Raw genomic sequence first — 23,899 nt, 5'->3', positions numbered from 1 at the left:
GGACTGTCAACTGTTGGACCTTATATAGACAGGTGTGTGCCTTTCCAAATCATGTCCAATGAATTGAATTTACCACAGGTAGAGTCCAATCAAGTTGTAGAAACATCTCAAGGATGATTAATGAAAACAGGAGGCACCTGAGCTCAAGTTCACGTCTCATAGTAAAGGGTCTGAATACTTATGTAAATAAGGTATCTGTTTTTTTATTTTAATACATTTGCGAAAATGTCTAATAACCTCTTTTCGCTTCGTCATTATTGAGTATTGTGTGTAGATTGATGACAAAAAAAAATGTATTTAATCAATTTTAGAATAACAAAATGTGGAAAAAGGGAAAAGGGGGTGAAAACTTTCCCGAATGATTCAGTCCAAATGAATAAAAACATTCAAATCACCTGGAGGACAATAAACAGCAGAGTCTAACACAAACACAAAAGCGTGTAGAAACAAAATACAAATCACAGGAAAAATAGGCAGATTTTCTCCCTTCTCTTTGACAACTCGTTTGATCTATAAAGCTTGTCCCATAGGTTCTGAATTCTTTACAATGGTTTTTCCCCGTAGAATGTTTTATTTTGTTATGTAACCTTTATTTAAACGAGGCAAGTCAGTTAAGAACAAATTCTTATTTAACAATGACGGCCTACTGGGGAACAGTGGGTTAACTGCCTTGTTCAGGGGGCAGAACGATAGATTTTTACCTTGTCAGCTCGGGGATTCGACCAATGCTCTAACCACTAGGCTACCTGCCGCCCCAAACGTATCATAAAATTATATTCTATCATTGAAATCTGGTGCCAACATGGCGCCAATTACACTTCTAAATCCCAAGCAAATTTAGTCAAACTAATATCACATCACACATCTGGGTCATTTTAGGTCATTCTGGGTAATTCTAGGTCATTCTGGGTCATTCAAAAAAATCTTCCAACATTTAAAAAAATGCAAATGTATTAATTTTCATTCCAACCAGTCTTGTGGAGTACCTTTACTGCTCACCAGTAGCTAAAGGCCTATTCAGGAGGATGGTTACCGCCCCAGATCACTTGACCCCATCCAGTTTGAGGATCCAGGCCTGGGCCGGGGTTTGGGGTAACTCAGGGAGGAGGATGATCAGACCCCGGGGGTGGAGAGGAGCCCATCTCAGAGGCTCTGGGTTCCCCAATAATGTCACCTGGGACAAGGGGAGAGCAGAGAAGGAGAGCAGGGGAGAGAAGGAGAGCAGGGGAGAGAAGGAGAGCAGGGGAGAGAAGGAGAGCAGGGGAGAGAAGGAGAGCAGAGAAGGAGGGGAGAGAAGGAGAGCAGAGAAGGAGAGCAGAGAAGGAGAGCAGGGAAGGAGAGCAGGGAAGGAGAGAAGGAGAGCAGGGAAGGAGAGCAGGGGAGAGAAGGAGAGCAGGGGAGAGAAGGAGAGCAGGGGGAGAGAAGGAGAGCAGGGGAGAGAAGGAGAGCAGGGGAGAGAAGGGGAGCAGGAGAGAAGGAGAGCAGGGAAGGAGAGAAGGAGAGCAGGGAAGGAGAGCAGGGGAGAGAAGGAGAGCAGGGGAGAGAAGGAGAGCAGGGGAGAGAAGGAGAGCAGAGAAGGAGAGCAGGGGAGAGAAGGAGAGCAGAGAAGGAGAGCAGGGAAGGAGAGAAGGAGAGCAGGGAAGGAGAGCAGGGGAGAGAAGGAGAGCAGGGGGAGAGAAGGAGAGCAGGGGAGAGAAGGAGAGCAGAGAAGGAGAGCAGGGGAGAGAAGGAGAGAAGGAGAGCAGAGAAGGAGAGCAGAGAAGGAGAGAAGGAGAGCAGAGAAGGAGAGAAGGAGAGCAGGGGAGAGAAGGAGAGCAGGGGAGAGAAGGAGAGCAGGGGAGAGAAGGAGAGAAGGAGAGCAGAGAAGGAGAGAAGGAGAGCAGGGGAGAGAAGGAGAGAAGGGGAGAGAAGGAGAGCAGGGGAGAGAAGGAGAGCAGGGGAGAGAAGGAGAGAGAAGGAGAGCAGGGGGAGAGAAGGAGTGCAGGGGGAGAGAAGGAGAGCAGGGGAGAGAAGGAGAGCAGGGGAGAGAAGGAGAGCAGGGGAGAGAAGGAGAGCAGGGGGAGAGAAGGAGAGCAGGGGGAGAGAAGGAGAGCAGGGGGAGAGAAGGAGAGCAGGGGGGAGAGAAGGAGAGCAGGGGAGAGAAGGAGTGCAGGGGGAGAGAAGGAGAGCAGGGGGAGAGAAGGAGAGCAGGGGAGAGAAGGAGTGCAGGGGAGAGAAGGAGTGCAGGGGGAGAGAAGGAGAGCAGGGGAGAGAAGGAGAGCAGGGGGAGAGAAGGAGAGCAGGGGAGAGAAGGAGAGCAGGGGAGAGAAGGAGAGCAGGGGAGAGAAGGAGAGCAGGGGGGAGAGAAGGAGAGCAGGGGGGAGAGAAGGAGAGAAGGAGAGCAGAGAAGGAGAGCAGAGAAGGAGAGAAGGAGAGCAGAGAAGGAGAGAAGGAGAGCAGGGGAGAGAAGGAGAGCAGGGGAGAGAAGGAGAGCAGGGGAGAGAAGGAGAGAAGGAGAGCAGGGGGAGAGAAGGAGAGAAGGGGAGAGAAGGAGAGCAGGGGGAGAGAAGGAGAGCAGGGGAGAGAAGGAGAGCAGGGGAGAGAAGGAGAGCGGGAGAGAAGGAGAGCAGGGGGAGAGAAGGAGTGCAGGGGGAGAGAAGGAGAGCAGGGGGAGAGAAGGAGAGCAGGGGAGAGAAGGAGAGCAGGGGAGAGAAGGAGAGCAGGGGAGAGAAGGAGTGCAGGGGGAGAGAAGGAGAGCAGGGGAGAGAAGGAGAGCAGGGGAGAGAAGGAGAGCAGGGGAGAGAAGGAGAGCAGGGGAGAGAAGGAGAGCAGGGGGAGAGAAGGAGAGCAGGGGAGAGAAGGAGAGCAGGGGGAGAGAAGGAGAGCAGGGGGAGAGAAGGAGAGCAGGGGGAGAGAAGGAGAGCAGGGGAGAAAGGGGGAGAAGAGAGCAGAGAGATCCACAAGTCAGTGGCTAGGCGAAGACTTCACTTGAAATTATTCTTCATCAGGTCTGTGGCCATGTGTATGAAAAGATCTCAGTGGGAGTGCAGATCTAGGATCAGTGTAGCCTTTTACATCATAACGTATAAGATTATATGGACAGATCCTGGATCAACACTCCTACTCAAATGCTTTGTGGATCTACACTACATATATTACTGGAATTACTACAGCTTACATCACATACACCGTGGGACTCTCTGCTGTAATAGGCTCAACTCCACTCACCGTGGTGCTCTCTGCTGTAATAGGTTCAACTCCAACTCCACTCACCGTGGGACTCTCTGCTGTAATAGGCTCAACTCCACTCACCGTGGTGCTATCTGCTGTAATAGGCTCAACTCCACTCACCGTGGTGCTCTCTGCTGTAATAGGCTCAACTCCACTCACCGTGGTGCTCTCTGCTGTAATAGGCTCAACTCCACTCACCGTGGTGCTCTCTGCTGTAATAGGTTCAACTCCACTCACCGTGGTGCTCTCTGCTGTAATAGGTTCAACTCCACTCACCGTGGTGCTCTCTGCTGTAATAGGTTCAACTCCACTCACCGTGGTGCTCTCTGCTGTAATAGGTTCAACTCCACTCACCGTGGTGCTATCTGCTGTAATAGGCTCAACTCCACTCACCGTGGTGCTCTCTGCTGTAATAGGCTCAACTCCACTCACCGAGGTGCTCTCTGCTGTAATAGGCTCAACTCCACTCACCGTGGTGCTCTCTGCTGTAATAGGTTCAACTCCAACTCCACTCACCGTGGTGCTCTCTGCTGTAATAGGTTCAACTCCAACTCCACTCACCGTGGTGCTCTCTGCTGTAATAGGTTCAGACAGGTGGAATGTGTACACAGAGGGTTTCGTCATGAAGACAGCATACACACTGGAGTATTTGGAATTGGAGGTGTACCTACGACAAGAGAGAAAGGGGGGAACGAGAGAGAGAGGGGAGAGAGAGACAGGAGAGAGACAGGAGAGAGAGAGAGAGAGAGACAGGGGAGAGAGAGAGAGACAGAGAGAGACAGAGAGAGACAGAGAGAGAGAGAGAGAGACAGAGAGAGAGAGAGACAGAGAGAGAGAGAGACAGAGAGAGAGAGAGGAGACAGAGAGAGAGAGAGAGAGAGAGAGAGAGAGAGAGAGAGAGAGAGAGAGAGAGAGAGACAGAGAGAGAGAGAGAGAGAGAGACAGAGAGAGGAGAGACAGAGAGACAGAGATAGAGAGAGAGACAGAGAGAGACAGAGAGAGAGAGAGAGAGAGAGACAGGAGAGAGAGGAGACAGAGGAGACAGAGAGAGGAGAGACAGAGAGAGAGAGAGAGAGAGAGCTATTCAACACATTACTTTTAAAGCCCTGCTTAGGAGATACCTTAGGAGTCAGTGTATCAGATGTGTTAATGCCAGGCTGAAACAGAATCCTGCATCCCCTCCATCCCTTCACAAATACCACTAGAAGCCCCATCACCTCTCTCTCCCTCCCTCTCTCCCTCCTGCTCTCCCTCTCTCTCCATCCCTCCTTTCTCTCTCTCCATCCCTTCCTTCTCTCTCTCCCTCTCTCCTCCTTTCTCTCCCTCCCCATCACCTCTCCCCCTCTCCCTCTCCTACCAGACAGGCACGGTGGCATTCTCGGTCTGGATCCTCCAGGGTTTGGAGGAGTAGATGGCCTCTCCGTTGACCTCCAGCCAGGCCCCAATGCCCCTCAACCTCTCCTCAAACACTGGTGGGATCATCCCGTCAGGGGTAGGACCCACATTCAGCAGATAGTTACCCCCCATGGCCACGGTTTGGACCAGGTCCTGGAGAGGAGAACGGGGACGATCAGAACATGCAGTCGGCCCAGACAGATGTACGTTCCACTGAAATATCTAAAATCACTGCAACCATATAGAATGGACAAAACATTATGAACACCTACTCCTTCCATGACAGTAGACTGACCAGGTGAAATCTATGATCCCTTATTGACGTCACATGTTAAATCCACTTCAAATCAGTGTAGATGAAGGGAACGAGACGGGTTAAAGAAGGAGTTTTAAGAGAGCTGTACAGATGAGTGTCCTTTCCTCACTGGGCAGGTTACCTGACTAGTGTAGGAGGGTGAATCAGTAAGGTATGTGTTCTCTCTCACCTGTACGATACTGGGCAGGTTACCTGACTAGTGTAGGAGGGTGAATCAGTAAGGTATGTGTTCTCTCTCACCTGTACGATACTGGGCAGGTTACCTGACTAGTGTAGGAGGGTGAATCAGTAAGGTATGTGTTCTCTCTCACCTGTACGATACTGGGCAGGTTACCTGACTAGTGTAGGAGGGTGAATCAGTAAGGTATGTGTTCTCTCTCACCTGTACGATACTGGGCAGGTTACCTGACTAGTGTAGGAGGGTGAATCAGTAAGGTATGTGTTCTCTCTCACCTGTACGATACTGGGCAGGTTACCTGACTAGTGTAGGAGGGTGAATCAGTAAGGTATGTGTTCTCTCTCACCTGTACGATACTGGGCAGGTCCATCAGTTCAGAGAGCCTCATGGTCCTGCGGTAACCCCAGGACTGTGTGTCTACAGACTGACACTTCTCCCACTTGTGTTTGGGCAGCTCCACAGGGGTGTATTTGTCTGCACAGTTATAGTAGCCACCGTGTTTACAGTAACACCCCGCCCCCCACCTGTCATTGGTCACAATCACGTCCTGGAGGGGGGGGGGATACAAATGACAGCCAATCAGAGACAAATGAGTGAACAGACAGGAAGTGATCAAATGCATGTTAACTGGTATATTTTTTCAGATTCGGTCACTATAACAGCACAGACAAAAAAAAAAATGTATGAAATGAAATGTATGCATTCACTACTGTAAGTCGCGTCTGCAAAATGACTAAAATGTAAATGTAAAATAACACACAAATTTCATGGTGGCTGCTAATTCAAATTCATCCATAGACTGGACTGCACACTGAAAATATATGCTGTTTCCTAGTCCCCAAACCCTTGTTCAGGATATCAGTAACCCCTTACAAATTACAGGGTGTACATGAGTTTGTCTGCAGTCTTAACACTAAAATACCTGATTCAACTAATCACCAAAGCCTTGATTAACTGAATGAAATATGAGCTGGGTTGGAATGAAAACCTGCCACCACTACTGTAGGTCCCCAGGACCAGACTTGGTAAAAAAACACACTGCCCTAGAAGTCAATAGGTTTCTACGTTCCAAACGGAACCCTATTCCCATCCTAGTGCACTATTTTAGACCAGAGCCCTATGGTAGTGCACTATGTAGGGAATAGGGTTGCATATTTGGACGCACAACCTAGGTGACGATGGGTAGGAAGTCCTCACTTTAACGGGACTGTCGTTGTAGAGCCAGGCCAGGAATTCTGTTGAGTTCCAGTAGGTATCAGGAGCTTCCCAATCCCCATCGGACCAGATCAGTTCTGGCTTGTAGCTGGACCACAGGAGAGACCGGTGAGGGGAAATGGGTGTAGGGGGTGTCTGAACAAAAGCTATGTTTGTGTCACATGTGGTAGTCTAAGCACCGCAACAAGACCTTTAGCCCTGTTTTAAATATATATGACGGAGATAGACTTACAATATAGTATACTGTACCTCAATCTCAGCCATAATAAGAATAAAAAAACGTGTTTTTTAGTATATACAGTAGACCTACTGTCTTGCCTAAATTACCTTAGGACCATGTCATAAAGCTCAGGCAGCAGTTTTTTCAAGACAAAGTCCTGTGTTGTGAAGTTGTTCTTTCTGTCCGCCAGGTAGAGGGGGTTGAACCATTCATACAGGGAGTTATAGAGTCCATAGTGCAGCGACCTGTGAACAGACAACACAAAAACAGCAGCTGATACTGGGACGGATAGGGAACTGTCGAGAGACAGCAGCTGATACTGGGGACGGATAGGGAACTGTCGAGAGACAGCAGCTGATACTGGGAGGGATAGGGAACTGTCGAGAGACAGCAGCTGATACTGGGACGGATAGGGAACTGTCCAGAGACAGCAGCTGATACTGGGAGGGATAGGAAACTGTCGAGAGACAGCAGCTGATACTGGGAGGGATAGGGAACTGTCAGGAGACAGCAGCTGATACTGGGAGGGATAGGGAACTGTCAGGAGACAGCAGCTGATACTGGGAGGGATAGGGAACTGTCCAGAGACAGCAGCTGATACTGGGAGGGATAGGGAACTGTCCAGAGACAGCAGCTGATACTGGGAGGGATAGGGAACTGTCGAGAGACAGCAGCTGATACTGGGACGGATAGGGAACTGTCCAGAGACAGCAGCTGATACTGGGAGGGATAGGGAACTGTCAGGAGACAGCAGCTGATACTGGGAGGGATAGGGAACTGTCAGGAGACAGCAGCTGATACTGGGAGGGATAGGGAACTGTCCAGAGACAGCAGCTGATACTGGGAGGGATAGGGAACTGTCAGGAGACAGCAGCTGATACTGGGAGGGATAGGGAACTGTCAGGAGACAGCAGCTGATACTGGGAGGGATAGGGAACTGTCAGGAGACAGCAGCTGATACTGGGAGGGATAGGGAACTGTCAGGAGACAGCAGCTGATACTGGGAGGGATAGGGAACTGTCGAGAGACAGCAGCTGATACTGGGAGGGATAGGGAACTGTCAGGAGACAGCAGCTGATACTGGGAGGGATAGGGAACTGTCAGGAGACAGCAGCTGATACTGGGGACGGATAGGGAACTGTCAGGAGACAGCAGCTGATACTGGGAGGGATAGGGAACTGTCAGGAGACAGCAGCTGATACTGGGGACGGATAAGGAACTGTCGAGAGACAGCAGCTGATACTGGGAGGGATAGGGAACTGTCAGTAGACAGCAGCTGATACTGGGAGGGATAGGGAACTGTCAGGAGACAGCAGCTGATACTGGGGACGGATAAGGAACTGTCGAGAGACAGCAGCTGATACTGGGAGGGATAGGAAACCGTCAGGAGACAGCAGCTGATACTGGGGACAGATAAGGAACTGTCGAGAGACAGCAGCTGATACTGGGAGGGATAGGAAACTGTCAGGAGACAGCAGCTGATACTGGGGACGGATAAGGAACTGTCGAGAGACAGCAGCTGATACTGGGAGGGATAGGAAACTGTCAGGAGACAGCAGCTGATACTGGGGAGGGATAGGGAACTGTCAGGAGACAGCAGCAGATACTGGGAGGGATAGGAAACTGTCAGGAGACAGCAGCTGATACTGGGAGGGATAGGGAACTGTCAGGAGACAGCAGCTGATACTGGGAGGGATAGGAAACTGTCCAGAGACAGCAGCTGATACTGGGAGGGATAGGGAACTGTCAGTAGACAGCAGCTGATACTGGGAGGGATAGGAAACTGTCCAGAGACAGCAGCTGATACTGGGAGGGATAGGGAACTGTCAGGAGACAGCAGCTGATACTGGGAGGGATAGGGAACTGTCAGCAGACAGCAGCTGATACTGGGAGGGATAGGAAACTGTCAGGAGACAGCAGCTGATACTGGGAGGGATAGGGAAGTGTCAGGAGACAGCAGCTGATACTGGGAGGGATAGGAAACTGTCAGGAGACAGCAGCTGATACTGGGAGGGATAGGGAACTGTCAGGAGACAGCAGCTGATACTGGGAGGGATAGAGAACTGTCAGGAGACAGCAGCTGATACTGGGAGGGATAGGGAACTGTCAGGAGACAGCAGCTGATACTGGGAGGGATAGGGAACTGTCGAGAGACAGCAGCTGATACTGGGAGGGATAGGGAACTGTCAGGAGACAGCAGCTGATACTGGGAGGGATAGGAAACTGTCAGGAGACAGCAGCTGATACTGGGGACGGATAGGGAACTGTCAGGAGACAGCAGCTGATACTGGGAGGGGATAGGGAACTGTCAGGAGACAGCAGCTGATACTGGGGACGGATAAGGAACTGTCGAGAGACAGCAGCTGATACTGGGAGGGATAGGGAACTGTCAGTAGACAGCAGCTGATACTGGGAGGGATAGGGAACTGTCAGGAGACAGCAGCTGATACTGGGGACGGATAAGGAACTGTCGAGAGACAGCAGCTGATACTGGGAGGGATAGGGAACTGTCAGGAGACAGCAGCTGATACTGGGGACGGATAAGGAACTGTCGAGAGACAGCAGCTGATACTGGGAGGGATAGGAAACTGTCAGGAGACAGCAGCTGATACTGGGGACGGATAAGGAACTGTCGAGAGACAGCAGATGATACTGGGAGGGATAGGAAACCGTCAGGAGACAGCAGCTGATACTGGGGACAGATAAGGAACTGTCGAGAGACAGCAGCTGATACTGGGAGGGATAGGAAACTGTCAGGAGACAGCAGCTGATACTGGGACGGATAAGGAACTGTCGAGAGACAGCAGCTGATACTGGGAGGGATAGGAAACTGTCAGGAGACAGCAGCTGATACTGGGGAGGGATAGGGAACTGTCAGGAGACAGCAGCTGATACTGGGAGGGATAGGAAACTGTCAGGAGACAGCAGCTGATACTGGGAGGGATAGGGAACTGTCAGGAGACAGCAGCTGATACTGGGAGGGATAGGAAACTGTCCAGAGACAGCAGCTGATACTGGGAGGGATAGGGAACTGTCAGTAGACAGCAGCTGATACTGGGAGGGATAGGAAACTGTCCAGAGACAGCAGCTGATACTGGGAGGGATAGGGAACTGTCAGGAGACAGCAGCTGATACTGGGAGGGATAGGGAACTGTCAGCAGACAGCAGCTGATACTGGGAGGGATAGGAAACTGTCAGGAGACAGCAGCTGATACTGGGAGGGATAGGGAAGTGTCAGGAGACAGCAGCTGATACTGGGAGGGATAGGAAACTGTCCAGAGACAGCAGCTGATACTGGGAGGGATAGGGAACTGTCAGTAGACAGCAGCTGATACTGGGAGGGATAGGAAACTGTCCAGAGACAGCAGCTGATACTGGGAGGGATAGGGAACTGTCAGGAGACAGCAGCTGATACTGGGAGGGATAGGGAACTGTCAGGAGACAGCAGCTGATACTGGGAGGGATAGGGAACTGTCAGGAGACAGCAGCTGATACTGGGAGGGATAGGGAACTGTCAGGAGACAGCAGCTGATACTGGGAGGGATAGGGAACTGTCAGGAGACAGCAGCTGATACTGGGAGGGATAGGAAACTGTCCAGAGACAGCAGCTGATACTGGGAGGGATAGGAAACTGTCAGGAGACAGCAGCTGATACTGGGAGGGATAGGGAACTGTCCAGAGACAGCAGCTGATACTGGGAGGGATAGGAAACTGTCAGGAGACAGCAGCTGATACTGGGAGGGATAGGGAACTGTCAGGAGACAGCAGCTGATACTGGGAGGGATAGGGAACTGTCAGGAGACAGCAGCTGATACTGGGAGGGATAGGGAACTGTCCAGAGACAGCAGCTGATACTGGGAGGGATAGGGAACTGTCAGGAGACAGCAGCTGATACTGGGAGGGATAGGGAACTGTCAGGAGACAGCAGCTGATACTGGGAGGGATAGGGAACTGTCCAGAGACAGCAGCTGATACTGGGAGGGATAGGGAACTGTCCAGAGACAGCAGCTGATACTGGGAGGGATAGGGAACTGTCAGGAGACAGCAGCTGATACTGGGAGGGATAGGAAACTGTCAGGAGACAGCAGCTGATACTGGGAGGGATAGGGAACTGTCGAGAGACAGCAGCTGATACTGGGAGGGATAGAGAACTGTCCAGAGACAGCAGCTGATACTGGGAGGGATAGGAAACTGTCAGGAGACAGCAGCTGATACTGGGAGGGATAGGAAACTGTCAAGAGACAGCAGCTGATACTGGGAGGGATAGGGAACTGTCCAGAGACAGCAGCTGATACTGGGAGGGATAGGGAACTGTCCAGAGACAGCAGCTGATACTGGGAGGGATAGAGAACTGTCAGGAGACAGCAGCTGATACTGGGAGGGATAGGAAACTGTCAGGAGACAGCAGCTGATACTGGGAGGGATAGGAAACTGTCAGGAGATAGCAGCTGATACTGGGAGGGATAGGGAACTGTCGAGAAACAGCAGCTGATACTGGGAGGGATAGGAAACTGTCAGGAGACAGCAGCTGATACTGGGAGGGATAGGGAACTGTCCAGAGACAGCAGCTGATACTGGGAGGGATAGGAAACTGTCGAGAGACAGCAGCTGATACTGGGAGGGATAGGGAACTGTCAGGAGACAGCAGCTGATACTGGGAGGGATAGGAAACTGTCGAAAGACAGCAGCTGATACTGGGAGGGATAGGAAACTGTCAGGAGACAGCAGCTGATACTGGGAGGGATAGGGAACTGTCCAGAGACAGCAGCTGATACTGGGAGGGATAGAGAACTGTCCAGAGACAGCAGCTGATACTGGGAGGGATAGGAAACTGTCAGGAGACAGCAGCTGATACTGGGAGGGATAGAGAACTGTCAGGAGACAGCAGCTGATACTGGGAGGGATAGAGAACTGTCAGGAGACAGCAGCTGATACTGGGAGGGATAGGGAACTGTCCAGAGACAGCAGCTGATACTGGGAGGGATAGGGAACTGTCAGGAGACAGCAGCTGATACTGGGAGGGATAGGAAACTGTCAGGAGACAGCAGCTGATACTGGGAGGGATAGGGAACTGTCCAGAGACAGCAGCTGATACTGGGAGGGATAGGGAACTGTCCAGAGACAGCAGCTGATACTGGGAGGGATAGGGAACTGTCCAGAGACAGCAGCTGATACTGGGAGGGATAGAGAACTGTCAGGAGACAGCAGCTGATACTGGGAGGGATAGGGAACTGTCCAGAGACAGCAGCTGATACTGGGAGGGATAGGGAACTGTCAGGAGACAGCAGCTGATACTGGGAGGGATAGGGAACTGTCCAGAGACAGCAGCTGATACTGGGAGGGATAGGGAACTGTCAGGAGACAGCAGCTGATACTGGGAGGGATAGGGAACTGTCCAGAGACAGCAGCTGATACTGGGAGGGATAGGGAACTGTCGAGAGACAGCAGCTGATACTGGGACGGATAGGGAACTGTCCAGAGACAGCAGCTGATACTGGGAGGGATAGGGAACTGTCAGGAGACAGCAGCTGATACTGGGAGGGATAGGGAACTGTCAGGAGACAGCAGCTGATACTGGGAGGGATAGGGAACTGTCCAGAGACAGCAGCTGATACTGGGAGGGATAGGAAACTGTCAGGAGACAGCAGCTGATACTGGGAGGGATAGGGAACTGTCAGGAGACAGCAGCTGATACTGGGAGGGATAGAGAACTGTCAGGAGACAGCAGCTGATACTGGGAGGGATAGGGAACTGTCAGGAGACAGCAGCTGATACTGGGAGGGATAGGGAACTGTCGAGAGACAGCAGCTGATACTGGGAGGGATAGGGAACTGTCAGGAGACAGCAGCTGATACTGGGAGGGATAGGAAACTGTCAGGAGACAGCAGCTGATACTGGGGACGGATAGGGAACTGTCAGGAGACAGCAGCTGATACTGGGAGGGATAGGGAACTGTCAGGAGACAGCAGCTGATACTGGGAGGGATAGGGAACTGTCAGGAGACAGCAGCTGATACTGGGGACGGATAAGGAACTGTCGAGAGACAGCAGCTGATACTGGGAGGGATAGGGAACTGTCAGTAGACAGCAGCTGATACTGGGAGGGATAGGGAACTGTCAGGAGACAGCAGCTGATACTGGGGACGGATAAGGAACTGTCGAGAGACAGCAGCTGATACTGGGAGGGATAGGGAACTGTCAGGAGACAGCAGCTGATACTGGGGACGGATAAGGAACTGTCGAGAGACAGCAGCTGATACTGGGAGGGATAGGAAACTGTCAGGAGACAGCAGCTGATACTGGGGACGGATAAGGAACTGTCGAGAGACAGCAGATGATACTGGGAGGGATAGGAAACCGTCAGGAGACAGCAGCTGATACTGGGGACAGATAAGGAACTGTCGAGAGACAGCAGCTGATACTGGGAGGGATAGGAAACTGTCAGGAGACAGCAGCTGATACTGGGGACGGATAAGGAACTGTCGAGAGACAGCAGCTGATACTGGGAGGGGATAGGAAACTGTCAGGAGACAGCAGCTGATACTGGGGAGGGATAGGGAACTGTCAGGAGACAGCAGCAGATACTGGGAGGGATAGGAAACTGTCAGGAGACAGCAGCTGATACTGGGAGGGATAGGGAACTGTCAGGAGACAGCAGCTGATACTGGGAGGGATAGGAAACTGTCCAGAGACAGCAGCTGATACTGGGAGGGATAGGGAACTGTCAGTAGACAGCAGCTGATACTGGGAGGGATAGGAAACTGTCCAGAGACAGCAGCTGATACTGGGAGGGATAGGGAACTGTCAGGAGACAGCAGCTGATACTGGGAGGGATAGGGAACTGTCAGCAGACAGCAGCTGATACTGGGAGGGATAGGAAACTGTCAGGAGACAGCAGCTGATACTGGGAGGGATAGGGAAGTGTCAGGAGACAGCAGCTGATACTGGGAGGGGATAGGAAACTGTCAGGAGACAGCAGCTGATACTGGGAGGGATAGGGAACTGTCAGGAGACAGCAGCTGATACTGGGAGGGATAGAGAACTGTCAGGAGACAGCAGCTGATACTGGGAGGGATAGGGAACTGTCAGGAGACAGCAGCTGATACTGGGAGGGATAGGGAACTGTCGAGAGACAGCAGCTGATACTGGGAGGGATAGGGAACTGTCAGGAGACAGCAGCTGATACTGGGAGGGATAGGAAACTGTCAGGAGACAGCAGCTGATACTGGGGACGGATAGGGAACTGTCAGGAGACAGCAGCTGATACTGGGAGGGATAGGGAACTGTCAGGAGACAGCAGCTGATACTGGGGACGGATAAGGAACTGTCGAGAGACAGCAGCTGATACTGGGAGGGATAGGGAACTGTCAGTAGACAGCAGCTGATACTGGGAGGGATAGGGAACTGTCAGGAGACAGCAGCTGATACTGGGGACGGATAAGGAACTGTCGAGAGACAGCAGCTGATACTGGGAGGGATAGGGAACTGTCAGGAGACAGCAGCTGATACTGGGGACGGATAAGGAACTGTCGAGAGACAGCAGCTGATACTGGGAGGGATAGGAAACTGTCAGGAGACAGCAGCTGATACTGGGGACGGATAAGGAACTGTCGAGAGACAGCAGATGATACTGGGAGGGATAGGAAACCGTCAGGAGACAGCAGCTGATACTGGGGACAGATAAGGAACTGTCGAGAGACAGCAGCTGATACTGGGAGGGATAGGAAACTGTCAGGAGACAGCAGCTGATACTGGGGACGGATAAGGAACTGTCGAGAGACAGCAGCTGATACTGGGAGGGATAGGAAACTGTCAGGAGACAGCAGCTGATACTGGGGAGGGATAGGGAACTGTCAGGAGACAGCAGCTGATACTGGGAGGGATAGGAAACTGTCAGGAGACAGCAGCTGATACTGGGAGGGATAGGGAACTGTCAGGAGACAGCAGCTGATACTGGGAGGGATAGGAAACTGTCCAGAGACAGCAGCTGATACTGGGAGGGATAGGGAACTGTCAGTAGACAGCAGCTGATACTGGGAGGGATAGGAAACTGTCCAGAGACAGCAGCTGATACTGGGAGGGATAGGGAACTGTCAGGAGACAGCAGCTGATACTGGGAGGGATAGGGAACTGTCAGCAGACAGCAGCTGATACTGGGAGGGATAGGAAACTGTCAGGAGACAGCAGCTGATACTGGGAGGGATAGGGAAGTGTCAGGAGACAGCAGCTGATACTGGGAGGGGATAGGAAACTGTCCAGAGACAGCAGCTGATACTGGGAGGGATAGGGAACTGTCAGTAGACAGCAGCTGATACTGGGAGGGATAGGAAACTGTCCAGAGACAGCAGCTGATACTGGGAGGGATAGGGAACTGTCAGGAGACAGCAGCTGATACTGGGAGGGATAGGGAACTGTCAGGAGACAGCAGCTGATACTGGGAGGGATAGGGAACTGTCAGGAGACAGCAGCTGATACTGGGAGGGATAGGGAACTGTCAGGAGACAGCAGCTGATACTGGGAGGGATAGGGAACTGTCAGGAGACAGCAGCTGATACTGGGAGGGATAGGAAACTGTCCAGAGACAGCAGCTGATACTGGGAGGGATAGGAAACTGTCAGGAGACAGCAGCTGATACTGGGAGGGATAGGGAACTGTCCAGAGACAGCAGCTGATACTGGGAGGGATAGGAAACTGTCAGGAGACAGCAGCTGATACTGGGAGGGATAGGGAACTGTCAGGAGACAGCAGCTGATACTGGGAGGGATAGGGAACTGTCAGGAGACAGCAGCTGATACTGGGAGGGATAGGGAACTGTCCAGAGACAGCAGCTGATACTGGGAGGGATAGGGAACTGTCAGGAGACAGCAGCTGATACTGGGAGGGATAGGGAACTGTCAGGAGACAGCAGCTGATACTGGGAGGGATAGGGAACTGTCCAGAGACAGCAGCTGATACTGGGAGGGATAGAGAACTGTCCAGAGACAGCAGCTGATACTGGGAGGGATAGGGAACTGTCAGGAGACAGCAGCTGATACTGGGAGGGATAGGAAACTGTCAGGAGACAGCAGCTGATACTGGGAGGGATAGGGAACTGTCGAGAGACAGCAGCTGATACTGGGAGGGATAGGGAACTGTCCAGAGACAGCAGCTGATACTGGGAGGGATAGGAAACTGTCAGGAGACAGCAGCTGATACTGGGAGGGATAGGAAACTGTCAAGAGACAGCAGCTGATACTGGGAGGGATAGGGAACTGTCCAGAGACAGCAGCTGATACTGGGAGGGATAGGGAACTGTCCAGAGACAGCAGCTGATACTGGGAGGGATAGAGAACTGTCAGGAGACAGCAGCTGATACTGGGAGGGATAGGAAACTGTCAGGAGACAGCAGCTGATACTGGGAGGGATAGGAAACTGTCAGGAGATAGCAGCTGATACTGGGAGGGATAGGGAACTGTCGAGAAACAGCAGCTGATACTGGGAGGGATAGGGAACTGTCAGGAGACAGCAGCTGATACTGGGAGGGATAGGGAACTGTCCAGAGACAGCAGCTGATACTGGGAGGGATAGGAAACTGTCGAGAGACAGCAGCTGATACTGGGAGGGATAGGGAACTGTCAGGAGACAGCAGCTGATACTGGGAGGGATAGGAAACTGTCGAAAGACAGCAGCTGATACTGGGAGGGATAGGAAACTGTCAGGAGACAGCAGCTGATACTGGGAGGGATAGGGAACTGTCCAGAGACAGCAGCTGATACTGGGAGGGATAGAGAACTGTCCAGAGACAGCAGCTGATACTGGGAGGGATAGGAAACTGTCAGGAGACAGCAGCTGATACTGGGAGGGATAGAGAACTGTCAGGAGACAGCAGCTGATACTGGGAGGGATAGAGAACTGTCAGGAGACAGCAGCTGATACTGGGAGGGATAGGGAACTGTCCAGAGACAGCAGCTGATACTGGGAGGGATAGGGAACTGTCAGGAGACAGCAGCTGATACTGGGAGGGATAGGAAACTGTCAGGAGACAGCAGCTGATACTGGGAGGGATAGGGAACTGTCCAGAGACAGCAGCTGATACTGGGAGGGATAGGGAACTGTCCAGAGACAGCAGCTGATACTGGGAGGGATAGGGAACTGTCCAGAGACAGCAGCTGATACTGGGAGGGATAGGGAACTGTCAGGAGACAGCAGCTGATACTGGGAGGGATAGGGAACTGTCCAGAGACAGCAGCTGATACTGGGAGGGATAGGGAACTGTCAGGAGACAGCAGCTGATACTGGGAGGGATAGGGAACTGTCCAGAGACAGCAGCTGATACTGGGAGGGATAGGGAACTGTCAGGAGACAGCAGCTGATACTGGGAGGGATAGGGAACTGTCCAGAGACAGCAGCTGATACTGGGAGGGATAGGGAACTGTCCAGAGACAGCAGCTGATACTGGGAGGGATAGGGAACTGTCCAGAGACAGCAGCTGATACTGGGAGGGATAGGAAACTGTCCAGAGACAGCAGCTGATACTGGGAGGGATAGGGAACTGTCAGGAGACAGCAGCTGATACTGGGAGGGATAGGGAACTGTCAGGAGACAGCAGCTGATACTGGGAGGGATAGGGAACTGTCCAGAGACAGCAGCTGATACTGGGAGGGATAGGGAACTGTCAGGAGACAGCAGCTGATACTGGGAGGGATAGGGAACTGTCCAGAGACAGCAGCTGATACTGGGAGGGATAGGAAACTGTCAGGAGACAGCAGCTGATACTGGGAGGGATAGGGAAATGTCCAGAGACAGCAGCTGATACTGGGAGGGATAGGGAACTGTCGAGAGACAGCAGCTGATACTGGGAGGGATAAGGAACTGTCAGGAGACAGCAGCTGATACTGGGAGGGATAGGGAACTGTCCAGAGACAGCAGCTGATACTGGGAGGGATAGGGAACTGTCCAGAGACAGCAGCTGATACTGGGAGGGATAGGGAACTGTCCAGAGACAGCAGCTGATACTGGGAGGGATAGGGAACTGTCCAGAGACAGCAGCTGATACTGGGAGGGATAGGGAACTGTCCAGAGACAGCAGCTGATACTGGGAGGGATAGGAAACTGTCAGGAGACAGCAGCTGATACTGGGAGGGATAGGGAACTGTCAGGAGACAGCAGCTGATACTGGGAGGGATAGGGAACTGTCAGGAGACAGCAGCTGATACTGGGAGGGATAGGAAACTGTCAGGAGACAGCAGCTGATACTGGGAGGGATAGGAAACTGTCAGGAGACAGCAGCTGATACTGGGAGGGATAGGGAACTGTCAGGAGACAGCAGCTGATACTGGGAGGGATAGGGAACTGTCAGGAGACAGCAGCTGATACTGGGAGGGATAGGGAACTGTCAGGAGACAGCATCTGATACTGGGGACGGATAAGGAACTGTCGAGAGACAGCAGCTGATACTGGGAGGGATAGGAAACTGTCAGGAGACAGCAGCTGATACTGGGGACGGATAAGGAACTGTCGAGAGACAGCAGCTGATACTGGGGACAGATAAGGAACTGTCGAGAGACAGCAGCTGATACTGGGGACAGATAAGGAACTGTCGAGAGACAGCAGCTGATACTGGGAGGGATAGGAAACTGTCAGGAGACAGCAGCTGATACTGGGGACGGATAAGGAACTGTCGAGAGACAGCAGCTGATACTGGGAGGGATAGGAAACTGTCAGGAGACAGCAGCTGATACTGGGAGGGATAGGGAACTGTCAGGAGACAGCAGCTGATACTGGGAGGGATAGGAAACTGTCCAGAGACAGCAGCTGATACTGGGAGGGATAGGGAACTGTCAGTAGACAGCAGCTGATACTGGGAGGGATAGGAAACTGTCCAGAGACAGCAGCTGATACTGGGAGGGATAGGGAACTGTCAGGAGACAGCAGCTGATACTGGGAGGGATAGGGAACTGTCAGCAGACAGCAGCTGATACTGGGAGGGATAGGAAACTGTCAGGAGACAGCAGCTGATACTGGGAGGGATAGGGAACTGTCAGGAGACAGCAGCTGATACTGGGAGGGATAGGAAACTGTCCAGAGACAGCAGCTGATACTGGGAGGGATAGGGAACTGTCAGTAGACAGCAGCTGATACTGGGAGGGATAGGAAACTGTCCAGAGACAGCAGCTGATACTGGGAGGGATAGGGAACTGTCAGGAGACAGCAGCTGATACTGGGAGGGATAGGAAACTGTCCAGAGACAGCAGCTGATACTGGGAGGGATAGGGAACTGTCAGGAGACAGCAGCTGATACTGGGAGGGATAGGGAACTGTCAGGAGACAGCAGCTGATACTGGGAGGGATAGGGAACTGTCAGGAGACAGCAGCTGATACTGGGAGGGGATAGGGAACTGTCAGGAGACAGCAGCTGATACTGGGACGGATAGGGAACTGTCAGGAGACAGCAGCTGATACTGGGAGGGATAGGGAACTGTCAGGAGACAGCAGCTGATACTGGGAGGGATAGGAAACTGTCAGGAGACAGCAGCTGATACTGGGAGGGATAGGGAACTGTCCAGAGACAGCAGCTGATACTGGGAGGGATAGGAAACTGTCAGGAGACAGCAGCTGATACTGGGAGGGATAGGGAACTGTCCAGAGACAGCAGCTGATACTGGGAGGGATAGGAAACTGTCAGGAGACAGCAGCTGATACTGGGAGGGATAGGGAACTGTCCAGAGACAGCAGCTGATACTGGGAGGGATAGGGAACTGTCCAGAGACAGCAGCTGATACTGGGAGGGATAGGAAACTGTCAGGAGACAGCAGCTGATACTGGGAGGGATAGAGAACTGTCAGGAGACAGCAGCTGATACTGGGAGGGATAGGAAACTGTCAGGAGACAGCAGCTGATACTGGGAGGGATAGGAAACTGTCAGGAGACAGCAGCTGATACTGGGAGGGATAGGGAACTGTCCAGAGACAGCAGCTGATACTGGGAGGGATAGGAAACTGTCCAGAGACAGCAGCTGATACTGGGACGGATAGGGAACTGTCCAGAGACAGCAGCTGATACTGGGAGGGATAGGAAACTGTCAGGAGACAACAGCTGATACTGGGAGGGATAGGAAACTGTCTGGAGACAGCAGCTGATACTGGGAGGGATAGGGAACTGTCCAGAGACAGCAGCTGATACTGGGGACGGATAGGGAACTGTCCAGAGACAGCAGCTGATACTGGGAGGGATAGGGAACTGTCAGGAGACAGCAGCTGATACTGGGAGGGATAGGAAACTGTCAGGAGACAACAGCTGATACTGGGAGGGATAGGAAACTGTCCAGAGACAGCAGCTGATACTGGGACGGATAGGAAACTGTCCAGAGACAGCAGCTGATACTGGGAGGGATAGGGAACTGTCCAGAGACAGCAGCTGATACTGGGGACGGATAGGGAACTGTCCAGAGACAGCAGCTGATACTGGGAGGGATAGAGAACTGTCAGGAGACAGCAGCTGATACTGGGAGGGATAGGAAACTGTCAGGAGACAGCAGCTGATACTGGGAGGGATAGGAAACTGTCAGGAGACAGCAGCTGATACTGGGAGGGATAGGGAACTGTCCAGAGACAGCAGCTGATACTGGGAGGGATAGGAAACTGTCCAGAGACAGCAGCTGATACTGGGACGGATAGGGAACTGTCCAGAGACAGCAGCTGATACTGGGAGGGATAGGAAACTGTCAGGAGACAACAGCTGATACTGGGAGGGATAGGAAACTGTCTGGAGACAGCAGCTGATACTGGGAGGGATAGGGAACTGTCCAGAGACAGCAGCTGATACTGGGGACGGGATAGGGAACTGTCCAGAGACAGCAGCTGATACTGGGAGGGATAGGGAACTGTCAGGAGACAGCAGCTGATACTGGGAGGGATAGGAAACTGTCAAGAGACAGCAGCTGATACTGGGAGGGATAGGGAACTGTCCAGAGACAGCAGCTGATACTGGGACGGATAGGAAACTGTCCAGAGACAGCAGCTGATACTGGGAGGGATAGGGAACTGTCCAGAGACAGCAGCTGATACTGGGGACGGATAGGGAACTGTCCAGAGACAGCAGCTGATACTGGGAGGGATAGGGAACTGTCAGGAGACAGCAGCTGATACTGGGAGGGATAGGGAACTGTCAGGAGACAGCAGCTGATACTGGGAGGGATAGGGAACTGTCAGAGCAACAGAACCAGGCCTTGTTATGAGTGTGTCTGTCCTCTGGGCACTGCATTCGTTAGCTGGGTTTTGAGACGCCTTAAATACATTTGATTGAATACAGAACTACTTCTGCTGTCAGCTACAAGCCTGGGCTTATTATAAACACCTTTATAAAATAGATCTTTGACAAATAGAGATGTCTTCCAATTCAGTCCAGATTACAGCTTACTCTCACACATACAATCACCCCGATAACAACTAGGACAGTACTACGCAAAACTGAACACAGATCAGTGTCTATAGACAGTTTCAACCCCTTCTCTAGGGTGCCCTACCTAAGATTACAGCAGGTCAGATCATACAACGCCTGTCGTATTTAGCTAAGCACATCATTATGTTATAGCAATCTGATGCCCAACGACACGGTCGACGATGTGGCATGCAACCATTGGTTGATGTATGTAAAGTCTGAGCAAAGGAACACCACCCATCTACCAATTACATTATCCAATACAAATTAGGTGAAAACTGTCTTCAGATCAGCATCTATTGATAACTTCAATCCTTCTCTCGCTCTCTCTCTCTGTTGTCAATCGGGTGCCTTGTTTAGCCTACCTGTTGCGTACAGCCTCTGCCAGGTCTCCCACCAGGTCTCTGTGTGGTCCAGTGTCCACAGAGTTCCAATTCCAGGAGTAGGAAGAGGGCCAGGTGGTGAATCCTTCATGGTGCTTCGCTGTCAGAACCACATACCTGGAGATACATGGGACAGGTAAAGACTGGGGAAAGACCTGTAGCCTTTAAAATTATAGGCTGTAATACTACTGTAGTACTACAGTCTCTGCCAGACTACGGTAGTGCACTTTCCCCATTTTAATTATTATTATTAAAAACAAATACTTAACCTTTATTTAACTAGGCAGTGTTGCTGGTTTAATACCTACTACCGTTTTTTAATCACTACAGATTGTGTTGCCTATTGGTATATATATGTATAGAAACTGAATAAGACTTTACTTTGCACCGGAAGCCTCGAATATGTCAGCCCAGTCATCCGGGTCAAAGAACTGGGCATGGAACTGGGGCGCGAAATCTGGATAGCTGAACCCGGGCGGGTAGTTATCCAGCATGTACTGAACACACTTCTGATCAGGTGGGTTTTGGCCTTGCCAATTCCACCAGAACCACTCGCTCTCGAACCCGGGGACGGAGAACACCCCCCAGTGGACGAAAATCCCGAACTTGGCTTCATCGTACCACGTAGGAAGCGGTCTTGCGTCCAAACTCTCCCAGTTCGCTTGGTATCGCGTCCCGCTTGCTGGTATTACTATGAACCAAGCGGCGAGCAGGAGAAATACCCAGCTTTCCTGAGCAAACATTACTGTTAAAACAAACGGAGGCTTTACCAATGTGAAGGTTGCAGTGTTAATAGAATAATTATACGTTAAGTAGTTATTCTATGAGGTTATTCCGGGCGGGACGGCGCGGTCTTTCTGCTGCGTCTACAAGCGGTGATATCAAGAATCAAACTAAACCGTAACGTTTTATATCGGTTTACAGGCATAATGAACTGTAAAACATTATGGAGGGAGAAACGACCATTTCGTTATGTGCAGTAAATGTAGATCACTCTGGTCCGTAAAACTATCACATGACTGTGGTCATATGACTTGTGTTGAAAACTGTTCCGGGTCGAGATTTAAGAGAAGAGATTTAACATCACGATCTCCTCTTAGTTTAGAAAACATTATAAAGAGCAGCACTGCAGTGAAGTTTTATCTCACATGTTGTCAACCCAATGAGGTTGCTGTTATTCCCGTTCATGAATCTATTGCAGAATGGAGCCTTTTGACAGCATGTACGGACTTCGATTCATTTAATCCACACTTGCATTATTCCCAGTGGTCGGCATTTGGGCTCTGACGAACAGCAGACCTACACCATGTTTAAGCAATTTCTAACTACGAAAAGAATTTTGGCAAACAGATTGTGAACCCGAAAAGTGAACGTTTGATTCTAGGAATGAATATATATATATATATATATGTATATATATATATATATATGTGTATATATATATGTATATATATATATGTGTATATATATATATACATATATATATGTGTGTATATGTGTGTATATATATATATATATATATATATATATATGTATATATATATGTGTGTATATATATATATATATATATGTGTGTATATATATGTATATATGTATGTGTATATATATGTATATATATTTTTTTTAACAGTCATTCGTGGTCAGTTTTCAATAAGTCATACAAATAAACGGGTTGGGTATGAAATGCTCCAGGAATCAGATATAATCTGACATTTTAGTATTATGCACATGTATTTGTATTTATTTCCCCTTTATTTAACCAGGTAGGCCAGTTGAGAACAAGTTCTCACTTACACATGACAGGCTACTCATAAAAGGCATATTTTGTAAGATGATGACAAGGAGACTGCGGTCTATGGACAAGCAGACTGGGCGGCGTTGAAAATAAGAATTTGTTCCTAACCGACTTGGCTAGTTAAAGACACATTAAATAAAAAATGTTTAAGTAGTGGTATCACTCCTGGCATGTGTCACATCCAACTTTCCACCTGAGAACCTGAGAACATGTATCACACATTCCTACTTATCTCTAGCATTTGCCCATCTCCCTATCTCATTTCATTACTGTCTGAATGAAGTGTCAAACCACCTAAAAAAATGTGTTAAAAAAAAAGAAGCATACTTTCAATGTCACCCCCCCAAAAAACCTCAAAGTTAAAAGTCGTAGCTTTTTTTTGTGTTCATTTAATGTTCAAAGCATCCTGTATACACCTGACCTGTGGTTTTAATTGTTTTTATTTCCCACCCTGGACATTGGGCTTAAGCCATGAAAAAAAATACATAGAATTACAGGAAATTAGCTTTAAAACAGTACGATTTTCCTAGGGGTGGGTTGTGCCAAGGGGGCAATGAAATTCACATTGCTTATCTCATTCCAAGCTTCCTTAAAAAGTGGGCAGCCCCGCTGCCCCATGGGAAAAACTTTAGAATTGCAGCACATGTGTAGAATAGCATTCCAGTCTACTGAATCATCAGGAAATCCTTCTGAATCTGGGAGAGACAAAAAAAAAAAAAATCCTAGAAATAATTGATTTGCAGACAAGCAGACTGATTGTTGATCTACCT

General features: G+C 50.7%; 1 protein-coding gene across 1 annotated transcript; it reads right to left on the bottom strand.

The window, feature by feature from the left end:
- Positions 1-187: 187 nt before the first annotated feature.
- Positions 188-22,341, bottom strand: LOC106589109 (alpha-L-fucosidase 1). Its single transcript, XM_014178804.2, has 8 exons — positions 21,716-22,341; positions 21,317-21,451; positions 6,642-6,779; positions 6,297-6,402; positions 5,446-5,646; positions 4,568-4,758; positions 3,772-3,877; positions 188-1,174 (listed from the first exon to the last, which is right to left on the bottom strand). Exons 1-8 carry the CDS (start codon positions 22,075-22,077, stop codon positions 1,043-1,045), a joined length of 1,371 nt encoding a protein of 456 aa, XP_014034279.2. The 5' UTR covers positions 22,078-22,341; the 3' UTR covers positions 188-1,042.
- Between the last annotated feature and the right edge of the window lie 1,558 nt (positions 22,342-23,899).

This window comes from Salmo salar, chromosome ssa27 (assembly GCF_905237065.1).
Source record: "Salmo salar chromosome ssa27, Ssal_v3.1, whole genome shotgun sequence".
Taxonomy (NCBI): domain Eukaryota; kingdom Metazoa; phylum Chordata; class Actinopteri; order Salmoniformes; family Salmonidae; genus Salmo; species Salmo salar.
This window is presented reverse-complemented; position numbering and strand designations above follow the sequence as displayed.